The sequence below is a fragment of the Erpetoichthys calabaricus genome, chromosome 2 (genome assembly GCF_900747795.2).
Source record: "Erpetoichthys calabaricus chromosome 2, fErpCal1.3, whole genome shotgun sequence".
In the NCBI taxonomy this organism is placed as follows: domain Eukaryota; kingdom Metazoa; phylum Chordata; class Cladistia; order Polypteriformes; family Polypteridae; genus Erpetoichthys; species Erpetoichthys calabaricus.
In genome coordinates this window covers 210,521,017-210,541,376 of record NC_041395.2, presented here as the reverse complement: position 1 = coordinate 210,541,376, position 20,360 = coordinate 210,521,017, and the positions used below count along the sequence as shown (strand labels likewise).

Genomic DNA, 20,360 nt, shown 5'->3' with positions numbered 1-20,360 from the left:
TACTACTAGCCCCATCGTGCCTCTCATAAGTGTGAATTTTAATATATAAAGAAATAGCTTATAGCAGTGTAATTCCTACTGTATATAGGCTCAGCATGGCTTATTTTCATACTTTAAACCAAGCACAATTATTCTACCTTATCTATCTTAAGTTCCTTTTTGAACTGCTTAACATCGATTTCAGAGCCTTCTTGCTTGATTTTGGAAGATGACAAAGAGGAAGTTTTTTCTGCTCCTAGCTCTTTCTTTGTGTCTCCCATTTTAAACGAAGAACGACTATCAGAATCAACAGAAGAACAATCAATGCTGTTTGAGCTCAGCCAGGATGCCACCTTATTCTTTCCAGTCTCTTCTGATATAGGTGGCTTGCTGTCATCTTGACTAGTCTGCCTTGACAGACTCTCTTTGTTATCTTGGGAAGCACCACCCCCTTTAAAAGGAAACAAAGTAAACATAATCAAGGAATCAAAAGCAAACATAAATTATTACATTTTGAATCTCTTCATAATTGAAACAAAAATTGGATTGTACAATAATATATTTTCCAGATGTTTTTCTTTAATATTAATAGTCAAATTATTCCTATTTAAATTATTTTCACTGACAATCTTTAAAAATATGTACATAAAAAAAGAATTAAAGAGCAGAAGCAAACAACTGCACAGGATACTGCAAAATCAATATGAAAAAATTAAATACTAAACCACTGGGAACCATGAAGGACTGTATGTTCCATAGTGTATGCCATAAAATTCACCGGCAAGTAAAACTGTTTTGGAAGCTGACACCACACCAGGCTAGTTAATATATGAATGTAATTATGTGTGCAATTTTAGCATCTGGTTTTATTGGCAGTGGGCAGCAGAACCTTAATTGTAAATACAGTCAATAAACACCCCTCTTTAAAAGTGTGGCACTGACTCTGTACTATAGTCAACAATGAGCTGAAAAGAAGCAGGGGAATCTTCAAATAAACATGAAGAAATTCTTTACTCTTCTTGGTTTAGAAGGAAGGGCCACATTTTTAAAAAAGGACAATTAACTAAACTAAATAAATACATAAATAAATAAACAAACCAATTTGATCCAAAAACATCAGTTATTAAAGTACTAAATACTTAGCAACTATATATAGTTATGAAAAATTATTGTCATGTCTTTTGTAATAACAAGCAAAATAGCAACATAATTACTTTACCTTCCTTCATTCCACGAGTCTGCCTTCGTGTAGCATAACTGCGCCAAACTGAACTGGCACTAAGGTACTCGTCTTTACAAAAATTGTCATCTGAACTATCATCATCATCATCTTCATTCGAATCTTCTTCTTCATTTTCCTCTGAGCTGCTATTTTCTTCACCTTGTCCATCTCCATCATCTGCACCCCCATCACCTGCATTGCTTCCACCTTTAATGTCTACACCACTGCCATCAGAGGAACACTTGGCATCACTTTCATATCCCTCTTTGAAATTCTCTACACTCTCAATGTAGTCAAGATTGGCAAAATATTCATCACCCATTTCCAAGCCTTCCTTGTCTGCAAAATCATCTGTTAATATTTTACCTGTTAACAAAATAAAACGAATAAAATAAAACTTTAAACTACCAATTTGCATGGAGGAAATTCCAAAGCAATTTATAAAGAAAGGCTCATGTAATGGAGATACTATAGCATTTTGATCAAATAACACTGTGCATATGTTTGGTCTGAAAAAAATGACTGCTATTATGCAAGCAGCAAGCATACAATTCTATTTAACAAGAATTGGTTCCAAGCAGGAGTGTATAGTCCACTTGATTTTCTAAATAAGATTTTACGATTGCCCTTCTGCTAATTGTAAAAAAAATGAACTGTAAAAATAATTAATTAGAACAGAGAATACCCTAATAGCTGAAAATAATTAAGTAGACAAGGTTATTTTTGGTTTGCTGTATATTCATGATGAGATGCTGGATATTATTTGATTATAAACATTCTACTACATGTTTTAAAGATGGCAAAGTCTAAAAGTACTACTAAACTCATTTAAGTGCATGGAATGGTGATATATGGATTTACATCAAAAAGCCCAGTTTAGATGGCCAATTTAAGAAGAAAGTGAGCAAATGAAGACACTCAGACAGCAACCAGACAGGCATTTAAACCCAATCTCTGAGATTTGTTTTATTATATATATATATATATATATATATATATATATATATATATATATATATATAAAAAAGTGTAAATTTGCTGTCCCCTCAAAATAACTCAACACACGGCCATTAATGTCTAAACCGCTGGCAACAAAAGTGAGTACACCCCTAAGTGAAAAATGTCCAAATTGTGCCCAATTAGCCATTTTCCCTCCCTGGTGTCATGTGACTTGTTAGTGTTACAAGGTCTCAGGTGTGAATGGGGAGCAGGTGTGTTAAATTTGGTGTTATCGCTCTCACACTCTCTCATACTGGTCACTGGAAGTTCAACATGGCACCTCATGGCAAAGAACTCTATGAAGATCTGAAAAAACAAATTGTTGCTCTACATAAAGATGGCCTAGGCTATAAGAAGACTGCCAACACCCTGAAACTGAGCTGCAGCACAGTGGCCAAGACCATACAGCGGTTTAACAGGACAGGCCTCACCATGGTCAACCTAAGAAGTTGAGTGCACATGCTCAGAGTCATATCCAGAGGTTGTCTTTTGAAAATAGACGTATGAGTGCTGCCAGCATTGCTGCAGAGGTTGAAGGGGCAGGGGGCTCAGCCTGTTAGTGCTCAGATCATACGCCACACACTGCATCAAATTGGTCTGCATGGCTGTCGTCCCAGAAGGAAGCCTCTTCAGTTTGCTGAAGACAAGCAGACTAAGGACATGGATTACTGGAACCATGTCTTGTGGTCTGATGAGACCAAGATAAACTTATTTGGTTCAGATGGTGTCAAGCGTGTGTGGCGACAACCAGGTGAGGAGTACAAAGACAAGTGTGTCTTGCCTACAGTCAAGCACGGTGGTGGGAGTGTCATGGTTTGGGGATGCATGAGTGCTGCCGGCACTAGGGAGCTACAGTTCATTGAGGGAACCATGAATGCCAACATGCACTGTGACATACTGAAGCAGAGCATGATCCCCTCCCTTCGGAAACTGGGCCACAGGGCAGTATTCCAACATGATAACGACCCCAAACACACTTCCAAGATGACCACTGCCTTGCTAAAGAAACTGAGGGTAAAGGTGCTGAACTGGCCAAGTATGTCTCCAGACCTAATCTGTGGGGCATCCTCAAACGGAAGGTGGAGGAGCGCAAGGTCTCTAACATCCACCAGCTCCGTGATGTTGTCATGGAGGAGTGGAAGAGGATTCCAGTTGTAACCTGTGAAGCTCTAGTGAACTCCATGCCCAAGAAAGTTAAGGCAGTGCTGGAAAATAATGGTGGCCACACAAAATATTGACACTCTGGGCACAATTTGGACATTGTTCACTCAGGGGTGTACTCACTTTTGTTGCCAGCGGTTTAGACATTAATGGCTGTGTGTTGAGTTATTTTGAGGGGACAGCAAATTTACATCATTATACAAGCTGTACACTGACTACATTGTATCAAAGTGTCATATCTTCAGTGTTGTCCCATGAAAAGATATAATAAAAAAAAAAATGAGGGGTGTACTCACTTTTGTGAGATACTGTATGTATACAGTAATCCCTCCTCGATCGCAGGGGTTGCGTTCCAGAACCCCCCGCGAAAGGTGAAAATCCATGAAGTAGAAACCATGTGTTTATATGGTTATTTTTATATTGTCATGCTTGGGTCACAGATTTGCACAGAAACACAGGAAGTTGTAGAGAGACAGGAACTTTATTCAAACACTGCAAACAAACATTTGTCTCTTTTTCAAAAGTTTAAACTGTGCTCCATGACAAGACAGAGATGACAGTTCCGTCTCACAATTAAAAGAATGCAAACATATCTTCCTCTTCAAAGGAGTGCTCAGAAACAGAGAGGAAAGCAAACAAATCAATAGGGCTGTTGCAATGAAGGAGTGCTCCATCAGGAGCAGAGAATGTCAGAGAGAGAGAGAGAGAGAGAGAGACACAGAGACAGATAAAAACAAACAATCAAAAATCAATACGTGCCCTTCGAGCTTTTAAGTATGCGAAGCACCGTGCAGCATGTCGCTTCACGAAGCAGCTGCACAGAAGGGAGCAAAGTGAAGGTAATCTTTCAGCATTTTTAGTCGAGCGTTCGTATTGTCTAGGTGTGCGAACAGCCCCCCTGCTCACACCCCCTCCGTCAGGAGCAGAGAATGTCACAGCAAGAGAAAGAGAGAGAAAAGTAAGTTGGGTAGCTTCTCAGCCATCTGCCAATAGCGTCCCTTGTATGAAATCAATAATTAAACTATACAACCCCCCCCCCCCCCTTGATCATACTGACTTAGTCACCTCCACCCCCCCCCCCCACTGAATGTGTTGCTATATATTGCCTTTGATTCTTGTAAGTCTAAGCATTATCCTCTGATGAAGACCCCTGATAGGGGTTGAAAGCTCAGGAATAAAACTATTTTATGATACGTGATTCGTTTTTTCTCCCTTCGTGGATCTCCAACTGCAAATATGCAAAACCGTATCACAGACCTTCTCTTCCATATATATATATATATATATATATATATATATATATATATATATATATATATATATATATTTATGAGTGAGCTGATCGCACCCTCAGAAAATACAGACGTTCCTGGGAAAACCCCTGAAAAACGTTGACAGACTGCCTTCACATTGCTCCTTACTTTACTGGCGGCTTTGTTGCGTGATAAGTCTCTCACGCGGTACTCCGCTTACATTAAAAGCCTGTACGTGCACCTGTTAGTTTTGGAATTGATTGTTTGCCTCTCTCTCTCTCTGACATTCTCTGCTCCTGGCGGAACTGTCATCTCTGACTTGTCATGGAGCACGTTTAAACTTTTGAAAAAGAAACAAATGTTTGTTTGCAGTGTTTGAATACAATTCCTGTTTTCTACAACCTCCTGTGTTTCTGTGCAAATCTGTGACCCAAGCGTGACAATATATATATATATATATATTTATATTTAAATTATGTATAGGGCTGGGAATTAATTAAAAAATTATCTAATTAATCACATTAATATATGCAATTAATCACATCTAACATTAAAACATGTAATTATAAAATTAAGACATAAATCATGAAGTAAATACACACTGTAGCACAAATTTAATGTTGAATCAACACGGAGGAATTACACAAATTAATGGTATAGTTTACACTTAAACAGTGACCTTAAACCGGAACCTTTAACAAAATACTACTTGAGCAAGTACAACATGAATTTAAATGCCTTCCTAAAAGGCAAGTTTAAAAGAAGGCAAAAAGAAAATGATGCCAAAGTGTTAATTATCAAATTGGCATAGCATATGAGACACGGACGTGTCAAGGTAAAAATGAAATGATCGAAACAACTGTTGATTTTGAAAGCACTGCTGAAAACTGATTTAATTGAAAGAATAAGCATCTCTTAAATGGGCATACATTAAACTTGGGTTAAAACTCAGTAAATACTATCATCAATTGTTCATCACCATCAACAACCTGATAATTATACTCTACACAAGTATTTCTCAAGTGATGAGCTGTGGAAATAATAGTGTCGAGTCCCTGGATCCTGACCTGAGACAGACACGCTCCTCAAGTGGTCAAGACCTATCCAAGGAGGATGGGACTAGCTAAAGAAGCCGACATAAAAGTAGCTCTGTCATTGCCTTAAATTAATTTCCACTCCGACTTGTGTTAACCCCTCTACGCGGTTTTCTGCTTCCAGTGTTATGGCCCAGAAGCTATTTCACTCTCAGTCCCCTCTACTCACTCATTCACTTAGTGCTGTTTGCACACACCATGCTGCCCTGTGTGACTCCTGCACTCCATCTCCATCTCCAAGCAAATGCATTTCCATTCCAGCACCTTTCACACACAAACCCGTCTCTCGCGCTCCTTCCACCCTTTTTCCCGGGACTTCCTTCTCTTGGCTCAGACGTTTCATTTGAATAATGCATTGTGCCTTCTGAAAGCACAGTTCTTAGTAGGTGTCTAGCCACTTGACCTTCTGCAGCTCCACCCTGATCATAACAGTTTTATTGTTTCATTTAAAAAAAAAAAAAAAAAAAAAAAAAAACATGAACATGCCACCCTGACCAAAGCTCTGCCTGAGGCTTTTGCTTTGTTGCTGGCCTTGGATGCTACAACATTTTTTTAAGGTGTCGAACAGGCCACATAAATCATAAAAATTAATGCATTAACTTTCCCAAGCCCAAGATATAGATATATACTTATATGTCAGTACTAATATTACAGGCAGGGAGTTGTGGGCAGTAGAGAGAGAATATGAGACAATGTATTGTGCCAGAATGTGAAAACACAATCATATCAGTATCAATATTTTACCATCCTGTATATGGCCAAGTGTTGTCTCAATTTGCCTTGTCATGGACATTAAAAAATTCTCATGATTTAGAAAGTCAGGCAACAGAAAACTACTTGATTTGTGCAGTGCTGAAAATGTCATATTGGGCCAAATTAATGTACTACCTCCTTCATTCTACAATTACATTAAAAAACTGCATAAATAAAAATTATTTTGAATCAGAACATCTACAAAAATTGAGAACTTAAGGACATCTGAACCAATTATAATAATATATGCAAACTAAATTAAGCTAATCAAGAAATAAAATTACTAGTTAATAACTCAAATATTTATTAGTGCTTACCATAATTAACATTTAGAGTTCATATAATGAAAAAACTTCTCTTAAAAGATTTGCCACATGTAAATTAGTCATATAATATACAGTGATCCCTCGCTAAATCGCGCTTCGCCTTTCGCGGCTTCACTCCATCGCGGATTTTATATGTAAGCATATTTAAACATATATCGCGGATTTTTCGCTGCTTCGCGGGTTTCTGCGGACAATGGGTCTTTTAATTTCTGGTACATGCTTCCTCAGTTGGTTTGCCCAGTTGATTTCATACAAGGGACGCTATTGGCAGATGGCTGAGAAGCTACCCAACTTACTTTCTCTCTCTCTTGCGCTGACGTAGGGGGGTGTGAGCAGGGGGGCTGTGTGCAGCTGCTTCCTGAAGGACGTGCTGCATGGTGCTTCGCATACTTAAAAGCTCAAAGGGCACGTATTGATTTTTGACTTTGTTTTTCTGTGGCTCTCTCTCTCTTCCTGCTCCTGACAGAGGGGGTGTGTGCTGCCGCCTTCAACAGCTTTGTACCGGCGGTGCTTCGCATACTTAAAAGCTAAACAGCCCTATTGATTTTTTTTTTTGACTGCTTGCTTTGTTCTCTGTCTCCTGACGCGCACTCCTTTGAAAAGGAAGATATGTTTGCATTCTTTTAATTGTGAGACAGAACTGTCATCTCTGTCTTGTCATGGAGCACAGTTTAAACTTTTGAAAAAGAGACAAATGTTTGTTTGCAGTGTTTGAATAAACGTTCCTGTCTCTCTACAAACCTCCTGTGTTTCTGCGCAAATCTGTGACCCAAGCATGACATTCTAAAAATAACCATATAAACATATGGTTTCTACTTCGCGGATTTTCCTATTTCGCGGTTGGCTCTGGAACGCAACCCCCGCGATGGAGGAGGGATTACTGTAGTTGTATTACAGACATAATGGCCATACTTACCTGCATAAATGCAGACAAAGGAACCTTTGGCAATATCGTCCAAACAACGAATACCCCACCCCTTATTCTGTGTCTTAAAAAGCTGAAGTCTCACTTGCAAACCATGTTGTACCAGGCGGTTGGTACACATCTGATGGTTACACTTGCAGCGTTTATTGCATTCATATACCCTAGAAAATAAAAAAGAGATGTTTATCTGAAATTCACTTTTCATAAAAGTAGCAACATATTAAAAATATATATCACACAAAAAATACTGTAAATACTACTTTTATCTGCAAAATCAATTCAGTATGATCAAAAACAATCTTTCTGAATTTCACAAAGAAACATTGTTTTTTTAGTTCTGGTACTTTGTGAGCAGCACTGCTGCAGTGATGTGTGTGTCTATCATGTTGAAAGAAAAACTAGTGTGGTTTTCTCATTCAAATAGTTTTATTCTGCTAATAATGTTCGACTTAAATGTATTTTTGATATTCAAATACATTTAAAGTTGCTTTCAAGTTCACATACAAGTTAAACTAAAAGTTTACAGACCTCTGAAGGTATGTCTACTGTTATCAGAAACAATAAAGGGGAAGTCTTAAAAAGAAAACAAAAAAGACAACACCTAAATGGAGAAAAAACATATTTGTGTTTTAAAAGATACAGCAAAATTTCTCACTTTTCAAATTAAGTTAATAAAGGAAAGAAGACCAAATGAATCCAGAAAACTGCAATCTTATTAAACCACTGGTTAACATGAAAACCTAAAGAAACATTTTTCTTTTCTAGGACCAGGCTTGAGAAACACTCTGTTAATTACAGTATATTCTTAGTGCTAATAATTTAACGTTTTATTTTTTAGCTTAATAAATTGCAAATGCAAAAATTACGTTATTCTTCTATGCTTTTTATTTTAAACAAGATCATTCGATTGTAAGGAGGAAATTTTTAAGAGGTATTCCTGCATTATAAATATTGAGATACCCCTTCATTATAAAAACCAGAAAAGTTTTTTCTTCTTTAAATAGTCAGCTGTTAAAAGAGAAATTCTGAGAAGATTTTAAATCCCCATATATTGTTTTAGCTACTGTATCAAAACTGCCAAAATCATATGGGAATCTAGTCATAACAGCATTAATGTACTTTACAGCCCAAAAAAAGTCCTGCTATTTGGGTTTTCCTTGAAGTCAATAGGTGAGAAATCAATGCAAGAATCAGCATTTCTATAGGTAGGTACTATTCCACATAGTATAAAATGTGTACACTGTACATATTTACTTAAAGGCTTAGTAATTAATAAGAATTCTAACAAAAAACTAAATTTTTACCCAGTTTAAGATATAGCACTTAAGAGTCTATGCTTTGTGATGTTTAATAAATTGTCATTGATGAAAATGGCATGAATTTGGCAGTTTTTGGAAATAGGCATTGTCAACCTACACACGATTCTGATTTACCACTTGATATAATATAGAAACTGTCACAAGGAAAAAGCACAAATATACATATACATGCCTGATACTTTGCTGGGATAGTGTCTGGCTTCCCATGTCCCTGCTCTGGAAATGCAGGTTTAGAAAATAGATGAATGGATGGATTATGTATATAAGTGTGTGTGTGTGTATATATATATATTTTTTTTTTTTATTACCCGGTAGGAAGACACTCTTCAAGTCTTTTATTTTGGTATCCAGCATGTGCATTTATCTGTCCTCCTGGTGTACATGCTGTTGCCAGTAAAGTCAGTTGGTGGCAAGCACACTTAGACCTTAAAGTGAGGGCCAAACCAAGGGGAGGGGGAGGAGAAAAAATCAGAATAAAGTAAATAGTAGTACAAACACAACAGTAGGAAATAAAACATCATTCCTACATTTTAATATTCAAAAGAATAATTAGACAATACATTAGTTTGTAAACAATGTGCACCTTTTGCATAATAATAATGTCATGAGCACAAAGGACAAAAGAGTACAGGCAGAGCAGAATGTAACAAAGAAAAAAACTAACATAATGTGCACCTCACCACACAATGTTTTTGTCAAGGTCCTTCCTCATACAAGTGAACTCCGTTTTCTCTCTCAATCTCTCTCTATCTCCCACTCTTTCCTTCTAAGTGATTATCTCCCAAACTCAGAACTTGCCAGTCTCATCCCATAACATACTAGGTTCCATCTGGAAGACACATTTTTTTATGGTCGATGCCATGGACTTTTTAGAGCCAAGGACAGCAGTCTATGTTTAGGGGGAGAACAAGCTATTGGCACTTGTACCAGCCTCTAATATATGTTTCTCCCCAGGGCCTTGAGGAGCTATATAAGGAATAGCAATCTTAACACAATTCTCAGCCTGATTTTTAATTAAGGTAATACCACTGCAACCCTTACACAAAAGAAATATGTGATGCTCCCAAAAAAACCTGAGCAGCACATGGTCTTTTGTCATTGGGATGAGGGCACAATTTCAGGTTATTTCAAGTATTATTTGTGAATATGATGTATTGTTCTGATTAATAAAAACTTTTTTTTATAAAAAAGTATAAAGAAGTACATGCACACAGAGTTAGGTAAATAGCAAAACAAATGTAACATGAATAAATGAATGGCACCAATTGTATTGAAAGCACAGTTAAAAGATTTGGATACACATCTTCATAAAAGAATTTTTATTTTTAACTATTCTCTACAATTCAGAATAATAGTGAAGACATTAAAACTAATATCATATGAGGAATTATGTGGCAACCAAAAAAGTATTAAATCAAAGTGGTTACTGGCACCCTTTGACTTGGTAATAGCTTTGCAACTTTGCATTCTCTTGGCATTCTCAAGCTACCACAAGCACTTTTTGTCTATTATTCCTTTAATCTATGGGTCCAACTCACCCGATTCTAGTCCTTTACTTTAAGCAAATTTTTAATTAGAATGCATTTATTTACTACTAGATCTATATGTTTCTTGATGCTTAGTTTTAGTTAACTCATTTGTTATGATTCAGAACCGTCTTTTGGGTGGGGGTTGAATTTTGGTTTTTAAGGTTGATTGTATGGATTATTATTTGCTTGTAATTAAAATTAATAAAAAAAACAACTGTTAATTGCTCATTTTAGTTTTAAACAGCTACAGTAAGGTTTTAATTGTTGCCTGTTTCTTAATCAGCCATCAGTTAATAATGAGGTGCAAATGACAAAGGAACCACCAGTTCGCCAGATAACATGCTTCCATTTAAACCTGTGCATAGTCATCATGAGATATCTATGTTAAGGCAAGGTTTTGAAATAAATGAGAGAGAAGGACCAATAGGTACAAATCTGTTCTGGACAACAAAATGAAGAAACATGAAACCAGAAAACAAAAAATCTATAATGTGATAAAAATTTGTCTTGGAAAAATGAAAGCACTAACGAGGCATATAATTAAATACAAAGTTTCATTATCTACATAGGCTTGGCTTCTAATTACGAAACTAGCTGGAATGAACACCTGCACTCACTGCAGACCTCCAGGACAACAATTACACATGCAGAAATAATCCATTCACCTTGTCTGCATCACACATAGATATGGCAGCTTGAATTAAAGATCACAAAAATTTGAAATCATCAAACCAAAGGACAGATTTCTACAGGTCTGATGTATACTGCATTTTTTTTCTGGGTATTAGAAAGTCCCCTTAAGCAGCAATTATACCAGGCCTCAAATTCAGGCAAAACCCTTTGTAAAGTTGATACTGAGATGTACTGTGTCTGCTACTTAAACTTTGTGTAATCTGAAGTGCAGTTAATTGGTAATTTAGGAGGTTGGCAAATAATAAACTTGTCTTTAACAGCAAAGGTAACTCTTGGTCTGTCTTTCCGGTGATCATCCTCATGAAAGCTGGATTTACAGGATCATAATGCTTGTTAAGGCACACAAGGTGGTTCAAAATTTTCTAGCTCTAAATTTCACAAAAATTCTAAAGGACTACCCTGTTTAGGGGGAATGTTAAAATATATTTTTAAAATCGAACATGTTTGCCTTTAAAAGAAATTGACACATACAAATTAAATTCTTATACATATTTTTTCTTAGAAACAAATTTCAAGTATTTAAAGGTTAAGACAATAAAATACACACAAAACAGATGTGTAAGCAAGAAAAGCCGGCAACATCCCCAGGGCAGGGCATAAACAATAAAAATAATTTGTAAGTAATACATTATCAAGAGTTAACAATTGTATCACAACCAAGATATTAAACATGTTTAGATCCTGACAGAATGATTGGTTGTTAGTAAGTATGTGCAGGAAATTCTTGCATTGCAAAAACTGGGTCTGTGGGAATAATTTGTGATGTTGCTCATGTGTGATTCAAAACATCAACAAGGGACTACAGAAGGACATTAGTAGTTGATCATTTTCAAAATGCTTTAAAACACTCTTCCATCCTTCAAGCTCCCTCACAAACAACCAAGCATTTTCTAAGCAACACCACAGCAAATATCCACCACTGCAGAGGACCAGTTCAAACAAAAGACTATTCATCTAGTCATGTATTTCATTTTAAACCCTGGCATGAATTATAAGTATCACACTAGACATACTAAGTGAGAGTGTGTATATAGGTGTACCAGTATAAGCTACAGACCTCAAAACTCTTTTTGAATTAAGTGCATTTCATAATGGATGGATGAAATTCTGCTTTCATTTTAATTAAAGCTGAATTCCTGTCATTCATAATCAGAATGTGCTATACTAACCAGTAGGTCTTCACAAAGGAATTATAATAAAGAAGTTTTGTAACTATTTTTATGTGCATTTACATAAGATGCAAGAAGCACTTACTGTTGTTGTCATGTCTGTCGACCTGTGTGCATGAAACAACTCAACTCCCAGTGGATGTTTTATGACATTTGGCACACTACTACCACAATGGCAAAGAACTATAAAATGAGCCTTACTGGCTTCAAATGAAAATGCAGGCTAATAAAATACTTCAAAGGTATAGCAAAGTATGGCAAAGTATGCTGATATTTCCCTGATAGTAGTGCCAGAGCAAGAGTAATGAACACTAGTGCTGCTGGTGGCGATGTGAGTAGATGGAAAGACCTAAAAAAAATCTGTTGCTTTATGGAACCAATTGACTAAGCACCATATGTCTGCCTAAAGTGATGACAGTTTATCACTATATTATTACCCAGTCTTCAATAAAGTCTTCAAACATAAAACCAGTTAACAAAAATAATTTTAAATTTTACTTTTGTAAATTATTGTGTACCAGTCAGTGTCTTACGGTGCCCTCACCTAATATCAGCACCATTGTTAAATAATAATAAAATAGGCTATACAAAATTGTCTTTGTTTATCCTTTGAATCTTTCATTCAAAATATTAACGGAAATCTAACCTTTAATGGAAGTAAAGTAACTGACAGGAAACAAATTCTCATCATAAAACAAAATATTTTTCTCAAATGTGTGTGTACCCTCAATTAATAGCACCCCTTTGTGTAATACTTTGGACAGTTTCCTTTACCCAGACAATAATTCTGAATCTTCTCCTATAATGCTTAACGAGGTATCTGAGATCATTTCTACATAAAGATTCTATCTCTGTGATGGACACTGCAATTATTCTTATTGTAGTGTTCTGGGTTGATAATATCATTTCAAGAAGGGCCCACTGAATCAAAAAGTTAATTAAAAATATAGGCTCAGTTATTGGATGCAAACTCAAGAACAAGAAAATCAAAACGAAATGTACTACCTTTAAGAACAATACTGCATATCCTCTCTCTGACAGACCTATTTCTTTCAGCAGGAATGTGTAAAAAAACACTACTGGGGCTCCTTCACATAAATGGCAATACAGTTCTGCAATGCCTCACTGTAACTGTGATTGCTCCTATTATCTTCAGCCATGTCAGAAGTTTAATTCTTTTTAATAATTCTGGCGTGCATCTGAGAAGGGGATTGTTGTGTGTTATATTTATTTATTGAGCATCTGTAAAATGCCAAATTTCACCCTGGGGACAAATAAAGTGTTTATTTATCTAGATCATTCAGATGTTAAAGTCCAAGCTTGTAGACACTCCTCTTCAGTTCATCCCAAAGATTTTCAATGAGGTTTTAGGCAAGGGCTGGGATGGCCATGAAAAAACCTTGATTTGTGGTCACTGGACCATTTTTGTGTTATGTGGTGAGCTTTAGATCACTGTCCTAATTAAAACTGCCTGGCAGAGGCATTCAGGTTTTGATATAATTAATACCTCTCAATACTTGATGGATTCCAGGATACCATGTATCCTAACAACTTGCCTGGTGACACGAGCAGAAAACAGCTCCACAGCCTCAAATCCAACCCTCTATTTCACAGTGGGGATAAGGTACTGTACGCCATCCTTGATAAACCTACCTCTGGTTTTGTTGCTAAAAAGCTCTAGTTTTATCTCAACTGATCACAGAACTTGATCCCTTTGAAAGCTCCAGTAACATCATGCAAACTGTACATGCCTGATGTTTGATGACAGAAGAGGCTTGATTTTTGGGCAACCCTCCCAAATAATCTCTGGTTATGTAGTTGGTACCTTATTGAAGTTTTAGAGAATTTCTGACCCTAAGACCCAACTGACGACAGTTCTCCAGCTTTGAACCTGTGTGCGAGGTCAATATAGATACACATCCTCTTCCAAGCAGATTCTTAACATCTCCAGTCACTTTAAGTGTATGTATTAATTATTCCCCAGATAGTAGTAATGGGTGTTTTCAACTGTTTAGCTATTTTTTATAGTTGTTTTCTGATTGTTTTGTTGAAAATCATTACTGTATTATTGGGTCTTTCAGCATTGTAATGGACGACTCGTATTTATACTCCAGAGAAACAGAAAGTCATGGCTGACCACTTAAATCTCACTCTGATGAACTTGAAAACAAAATCCGAAATATATATACACACACTGTATATTTCTTATATATATATATATATATATATATGGGAATGTACTGTACGTCAGATTCCACTCATATGACTTTCTAGGGGTGCCAATAATTGTTTATAAAAACACTTGTTTTAAGAATTTATTCCTATCAATTATTTTACTACAATTAAAGCCTAGATTTTGACTGCTAATTTGAATGAAAGATCAATAAGATAGACGAATACCACCCATTGCACAAAATACTTTTTCACAGTACATTTTGTTTTTATTTACAAAGGGTTACAATATTAGTGAAGGGCACTATATTTTGACATGAAATTATAGTGTTTCTGGGTGACATGCTATGAGATGGTCTATATCCTTTATTTGTTATTGTTAGTACGATACACAAAAGTTTTGTCTACAGCACAGTACATACTGTAATTAGAGCTGGGTTTTTTTTTTACTCAATTTTATTTTTTAAATCAATATTCAAAGAAGAAAATTGCATTTTTTATTTTTTTAAATGATTTTTATCAAATAGTACATTTAAACAGTTGAGCAAACACCTGAGCTTGATAAGCTGGTCACACGTGTAGAATCAAAACATATCAATGCAAGAATATGAGCGATGCTTTTCTTATGAATGGGCATGTTTCAGGTAATGGCTACAACATTAAGTCTGTTGTCTAGAATTGGTTTTAATATGAAAGATAAGATGTATAACAAACTAATGTAAAAAGTAAAGTTCCCTGCTTATATATCTAGTTTTACAATGTGATTAGGAAGACAGCTTACATTGTCTGGGGTTGGGGAAAGAATATGTCACTGATATACAATGTACCTTCTTGTCCTGCAAAAGTAGCTAGGCTACAATAGGAGTGAAGAACGAGCAGGCTGCCTGTAAAGAGTGGTCGAAGGGTTACAAGAGCACACTTAGAAAAAACTACTTCTCTTCAGCAGCATTTCGGTCTGTAAGAAAAAATTTGCCGGACCATGAGAATCTGGCAAGGCATGTCACTAGTCTGTGAAACCCTGCTCTTTGACTGATCTAACGTTAGTAAATGTAGATGCATGCAACTCTAACGTCCTCCATGAAGAATTTCTCAAACTAAAAATGGTCCACAAGTCATAAAGGTTGAAAAGCACTACTCTATGTGTGAATCACTCCAGAGACCTGTAGCTATAACATAGGGAGGAAGCTGGCTGGTGTGTTCTGCAAGCTAAACAATTTATTTTGGAAAAGAAAAAAAAAACTGACCTATGGTATTAGAGGAAGGCATGTCTAAGGTATTTGAAAGGGCAGTGAGGGTTATAAAATAAAAAAATCTGTAAGGAAAACTGCACAGTTTAAAGACATTTGCCTATAAGTGATGCAAAAGAAATGTAGTGTTCATGACAATTGTACGTGTGTATCCTCCTTAATAAAATCCCTGTGTGCGTCCAGGTGTCCGTGTGTGTGTGTCTTCTGGTGAAGTGCGCATGTGCGGGGCACTGTGTGATGCGCGATATTACAGTCAGAGAAAGTTACAGACGTTTTACGGAAATACAAACCAGTATTACTGCGAGAGGAAATTAAAGGTACACAATACAGTGACTCATATTACAGCCACATACAAGCCAGTATTACTGTCAGAGGAGATTAAAGGCATATTACCGACGCGCACGCCTGTATTACCGCCAGAAAAAATGGACGTACAAGCCAGCGGACGTACAAGACAGTATTACTGTCACAGAAAATTAAAGACACACAATACACGGCGGCAGCCCACGAAGAACGGTCAGCTCAGCAAGTAAACATCAACAAAAGAAAGGCTGAAAGAAAGAAAAATACGACCAACAAAAAGAATGAGGTCAAAGTCCATTGCCATTTAATACAGACTGTTCCTACTAATGTGTATGCAGTACTGTTCTAGCGCCCGTTATTGTAACGGGCTAAATGACTAGTATATTTATATTTCTCAGGAGGATGCAGTGGTATTTTCAGTCCTTCTCATTTAGTTTAGTTTTTATGCTGAAATATTCAAACAAATTGTAAACTGTCCATAATTTAAAAAAAAAAAAAAAAAAATCAACGTTTTATCTTTTTTGTTATATCATCCAGCCCTAACTATTGTATACATGTTATGTACACATTCAAGATCTGGGGAGTTGAACATGTATGTGTATGTGGTACATAAACTATTACCATGACTGAAAGGGATGGGTATGCACCATAATACCACTAAATATAAAAATTGTAGATAAGTATTAGAAAATGTGGAAAACAATGCTTTGTTCCATACTGGTTCTGGTTCACTTGGGTCACTCCAATTAAACATATTTAAAAAAAAATGCACTGCAGATCCCAGATCATATAGCTATTACTACTTATTACAGTTTTGTTTTCAACACTATAGTGTACTAATTGCACCAAATTTGCCATGTACTGTATGTACATTTTGGTCATTTTTCAGTTGACCTACATCTGAGAGTTGGAATTTTCAACAATGAATCACATTAAAAACCCAAGTTGCAATAGATTCATAGAGTAAGTATATCAAACAATGCATTACCTTACTATGCCCTCCCTCAAGCCTGCTTTCACAAGACTCAACCCACTAACAAGTTAGACCTGCAACATTCAGTATATTTAGGGCCACAATTGCTATTAATTATGTAGTCCTCTTTCACAATATATGGTTAAAACACATATTTGAAAAATGAAAAGTGCAGATGGATAGCGCAGGCAAAGTAAAAAAAATAATCGACAGCACTACAGACAGAAGAAGCATTTAGGCCAGCTGGCCCCTGGATTTCAAACAATGAGGGCAAAAATTGCCCTCAAAAAATTATTTCTTACCCTGAGGAGACTGTGTCGGTTTTTTGTTTTGTTTTTCTTTATTTAACCTAGAGAAAAGCCAAGCAAAATGACACCTTTTATTGGCTAACTAGAAAGATTACAATATGCAAGCTTTCGAGGCAAACTCAGGCCCCTTCTTCAGGCAAGATGTAATCAATGATTACATCTTGCCTGAAGAAGGGGCCCTGAGTTGCCTCGAAAGCTTGCATATTGTAATCTTTCTAGTTAGCCAATAAAAGGTGTCATTTTGCTTGGCTTTTCTCTACATTCATAATGGCTAACACGGTACAACACCCTAGTACTACTTTATTTAACCTACATAGTCAGTAACTGAATGCAATATTAATATATATATATATATATGGTTTAAAAGAAAAGAGAAAAATGTTAACTACACTTCTATGGAAATATTTTCTTTTACTTGGTGATACTACAGAAATGTCATAGTAAACACAGAATGGCACAAGATCCTATTTGTCACACATTCACTCATACATGCAGCAGACAGAAAGTATGTAAAGATGCCCGTCTAAAAATAGATCTGGTTGGAGATAGGCACTGACTGCCTTAGCTACATTGTGTCTTTATTATCCCTTTGCCAGGTGAGCTCTCAAGCCCCACTGCTGGTCAAATTTCATGACTAACTTTCCTCATGGTTTTGTAAAACTATACACATAACATGCATTTTTCTGGTATACATCCAGTGCAAAACATTTGGAGGCAAGTTTGGGGAAAATGCAGTAAAATTATCCACTCTGATGTGCCTTATTGAATAAAATTCAATTGAAAGGTGAATTAAACTGATCATTTTATATATATGTATTATGCAAAATTAACTAGAGTTATACCGCCTTTAAGCGTGATGTCAGGGGAATAAAATTGATTTGTTGTGGTATGACAATTCTAATAAATTTTAATTTTTATACCTATCAAAAGTCCACATCCAACCTGAACATATACATTTCTTTCTGCATATGCTCCTCTTTATTAATGTTATATAAGATTAACAAAACTGGTTAAAAAAAAATAACAAACATCCTAAAACAAAATAAATGCTTTAGATTAAACTGATCTTTACCTTGAAATATATCTGCATGTAACTTACCTATCTCTGCATCCATCAGTGCAGTCACATCCCACCAAAAAATCTGCATTGGTGTTTATGTAAACTCCCTTACCAGGTATACGTTCTTTACTGTAGGCAACACTGGGAGGTGGTGTCATGTCTATTTCATTAACACAAGAAAGAGGGACATCTTCTTTTCCATATGTAATATCCCGTATGAAATAAAATGGCTTTTGAGGTTGAAAGCGTCGATCCACCAAAACATAAGGATCTAAGCAGAACATCTCCAAGTAAACAAAATCACATCGGGTCTCAAATATATAACGTTCAATCTCAAGCATGCTGCGAAGGCTCAGCCCACAAGGTGCTTTGTAGATAACATGGAATGACATTTTGCGGTTGACTCGTCGGCGTCCTGTCATACGTCGGAAGTCATACAACAATGGAATAAGTAGTGGGTTCCGGCTTCTGTATTGGTCCAGCTTTCGGGGTCGTAGGCGGTCAAGACAGGCTAGGCTGCACTGGTGTGGTACATAGAACAGCTTCTCTGTAGGGGCCTGGTAAGATGGTTCTAAAGGAATACGATCACTCATGGAATGGTAAACTTGAGATGTTGATTGGACTGTTATCTGGGACTGCTGCTGTACTACTGTTGACTGAGGATTTTGAAGATGCTGTGCAGGCTGTTGTAATGGCTGCTGCAGGGGTATAGCCTGTTGAATGGGACCTGTTGTTTGCAATAAGAAATACCTGGCAAAGGGGATTAAAGCATACAAGAATACATATTTTAGTGTTATTTTTCACTTTAATATTCTGGGACATTACCATTTATTGTATATATGATTAGGCTTTGGTAATGCTTCATATAATACCAAATTTTAAATCAATACAACTACTTACTAAGTTCCTTTAGATAAAACTGTCTGCTAATCAAACACATGTAAATATAAGAGTACATTAGGCATTTACAATAACAAAGGCAAATATTACTGAATGTTAACACATACAAAAAAGAGCTAACATTAATATATGAAAGTTAGCAAAACATAGATGAAGATGAAAAGTCTTCCATGCCAAAGTTATAAAAGCATATATAGTCTGTCATGCAGTAACTGCCAAGGGACTGTAAAATCACAGAAAACTCTCAATATTGTAATTAACAGAGATAAATATGTTAAACTATTAATTATACAATAGTTTAAAATATAAAACAAATCAAATTAGATTTTATTTTTAGTCTTATCAGTTAAGGAGTAGCATTTTCACAGTAGACTATTATTTGGAAAAACAGTTTACCTAATATAAAAATATTTCTTACAGCTCAAGGAAGCAAAATGCATACTTCTGGTTTTCTTTTCATTTGAAAGAAGGGAATCCAACCTTGAACCATTGCAAGTATTTAAATAAATGCGACAACTCACTCTCCCAACCATATTTTTACAGTGGTGAATGATGCAAAATATTACACAGAGATAGATGGCATTAAGTCACTAGACTTTTTCCAGTTCAATAACCGAGTATAAAAATAAACAAGTTTTTAAAATTATTTTAATACACCACAGCTTCAGGCTTCAAATGTAAATGTTCTTGCTTAACAATTAGCTCATAAACTTCAAATGTTATAATGACATTGTAAAACAGAAAAGCTACATGTCTGATGGTTCACTGGTGAAGGTCACTTGCAAGGTAGCTGCAGCCTCATTAGGTAACTGTTTTTCAGAATACAGGGACTGATTACTTATTTCTTTATTTTTTTTCTTCTTATGACCTTTAAATCTAACATTACAAAAATTGAGATGCAATACTCTAAAACATACATATAATAAATATATAACATATATATATATAATATATATATATATATATAATATATAT

General features: G+C 35.9%; 1 protein-coding gene across 1 annotated transcript in view; it reads right to left on the bottom strand.

Moving 5' to 3' along the window:
- The window catches only part of setdb1a (SET domain bifurcated histone lysine methyltransferase 1a), a 222,653-nt gene that overhangs the window by 10,229 nt on the left and 192,064 nt on the right, over positions 1–20,360 (bottom strand). Inside the window, 5 exon segments of the mRNA XM_051922587.1 lie at positions 138–430; positions 1,199–1,567; positions 7,704–7,873; positions 9,340–9,456; positions 18,525–19,235. Coding sequence (XP_051778547.1) covers positions 138–430; positions 1,199–1,567; positions 7,704–7,873; positions 9,340–9,456; positions 18,525–19,235 — 1,660 coding nt within the window.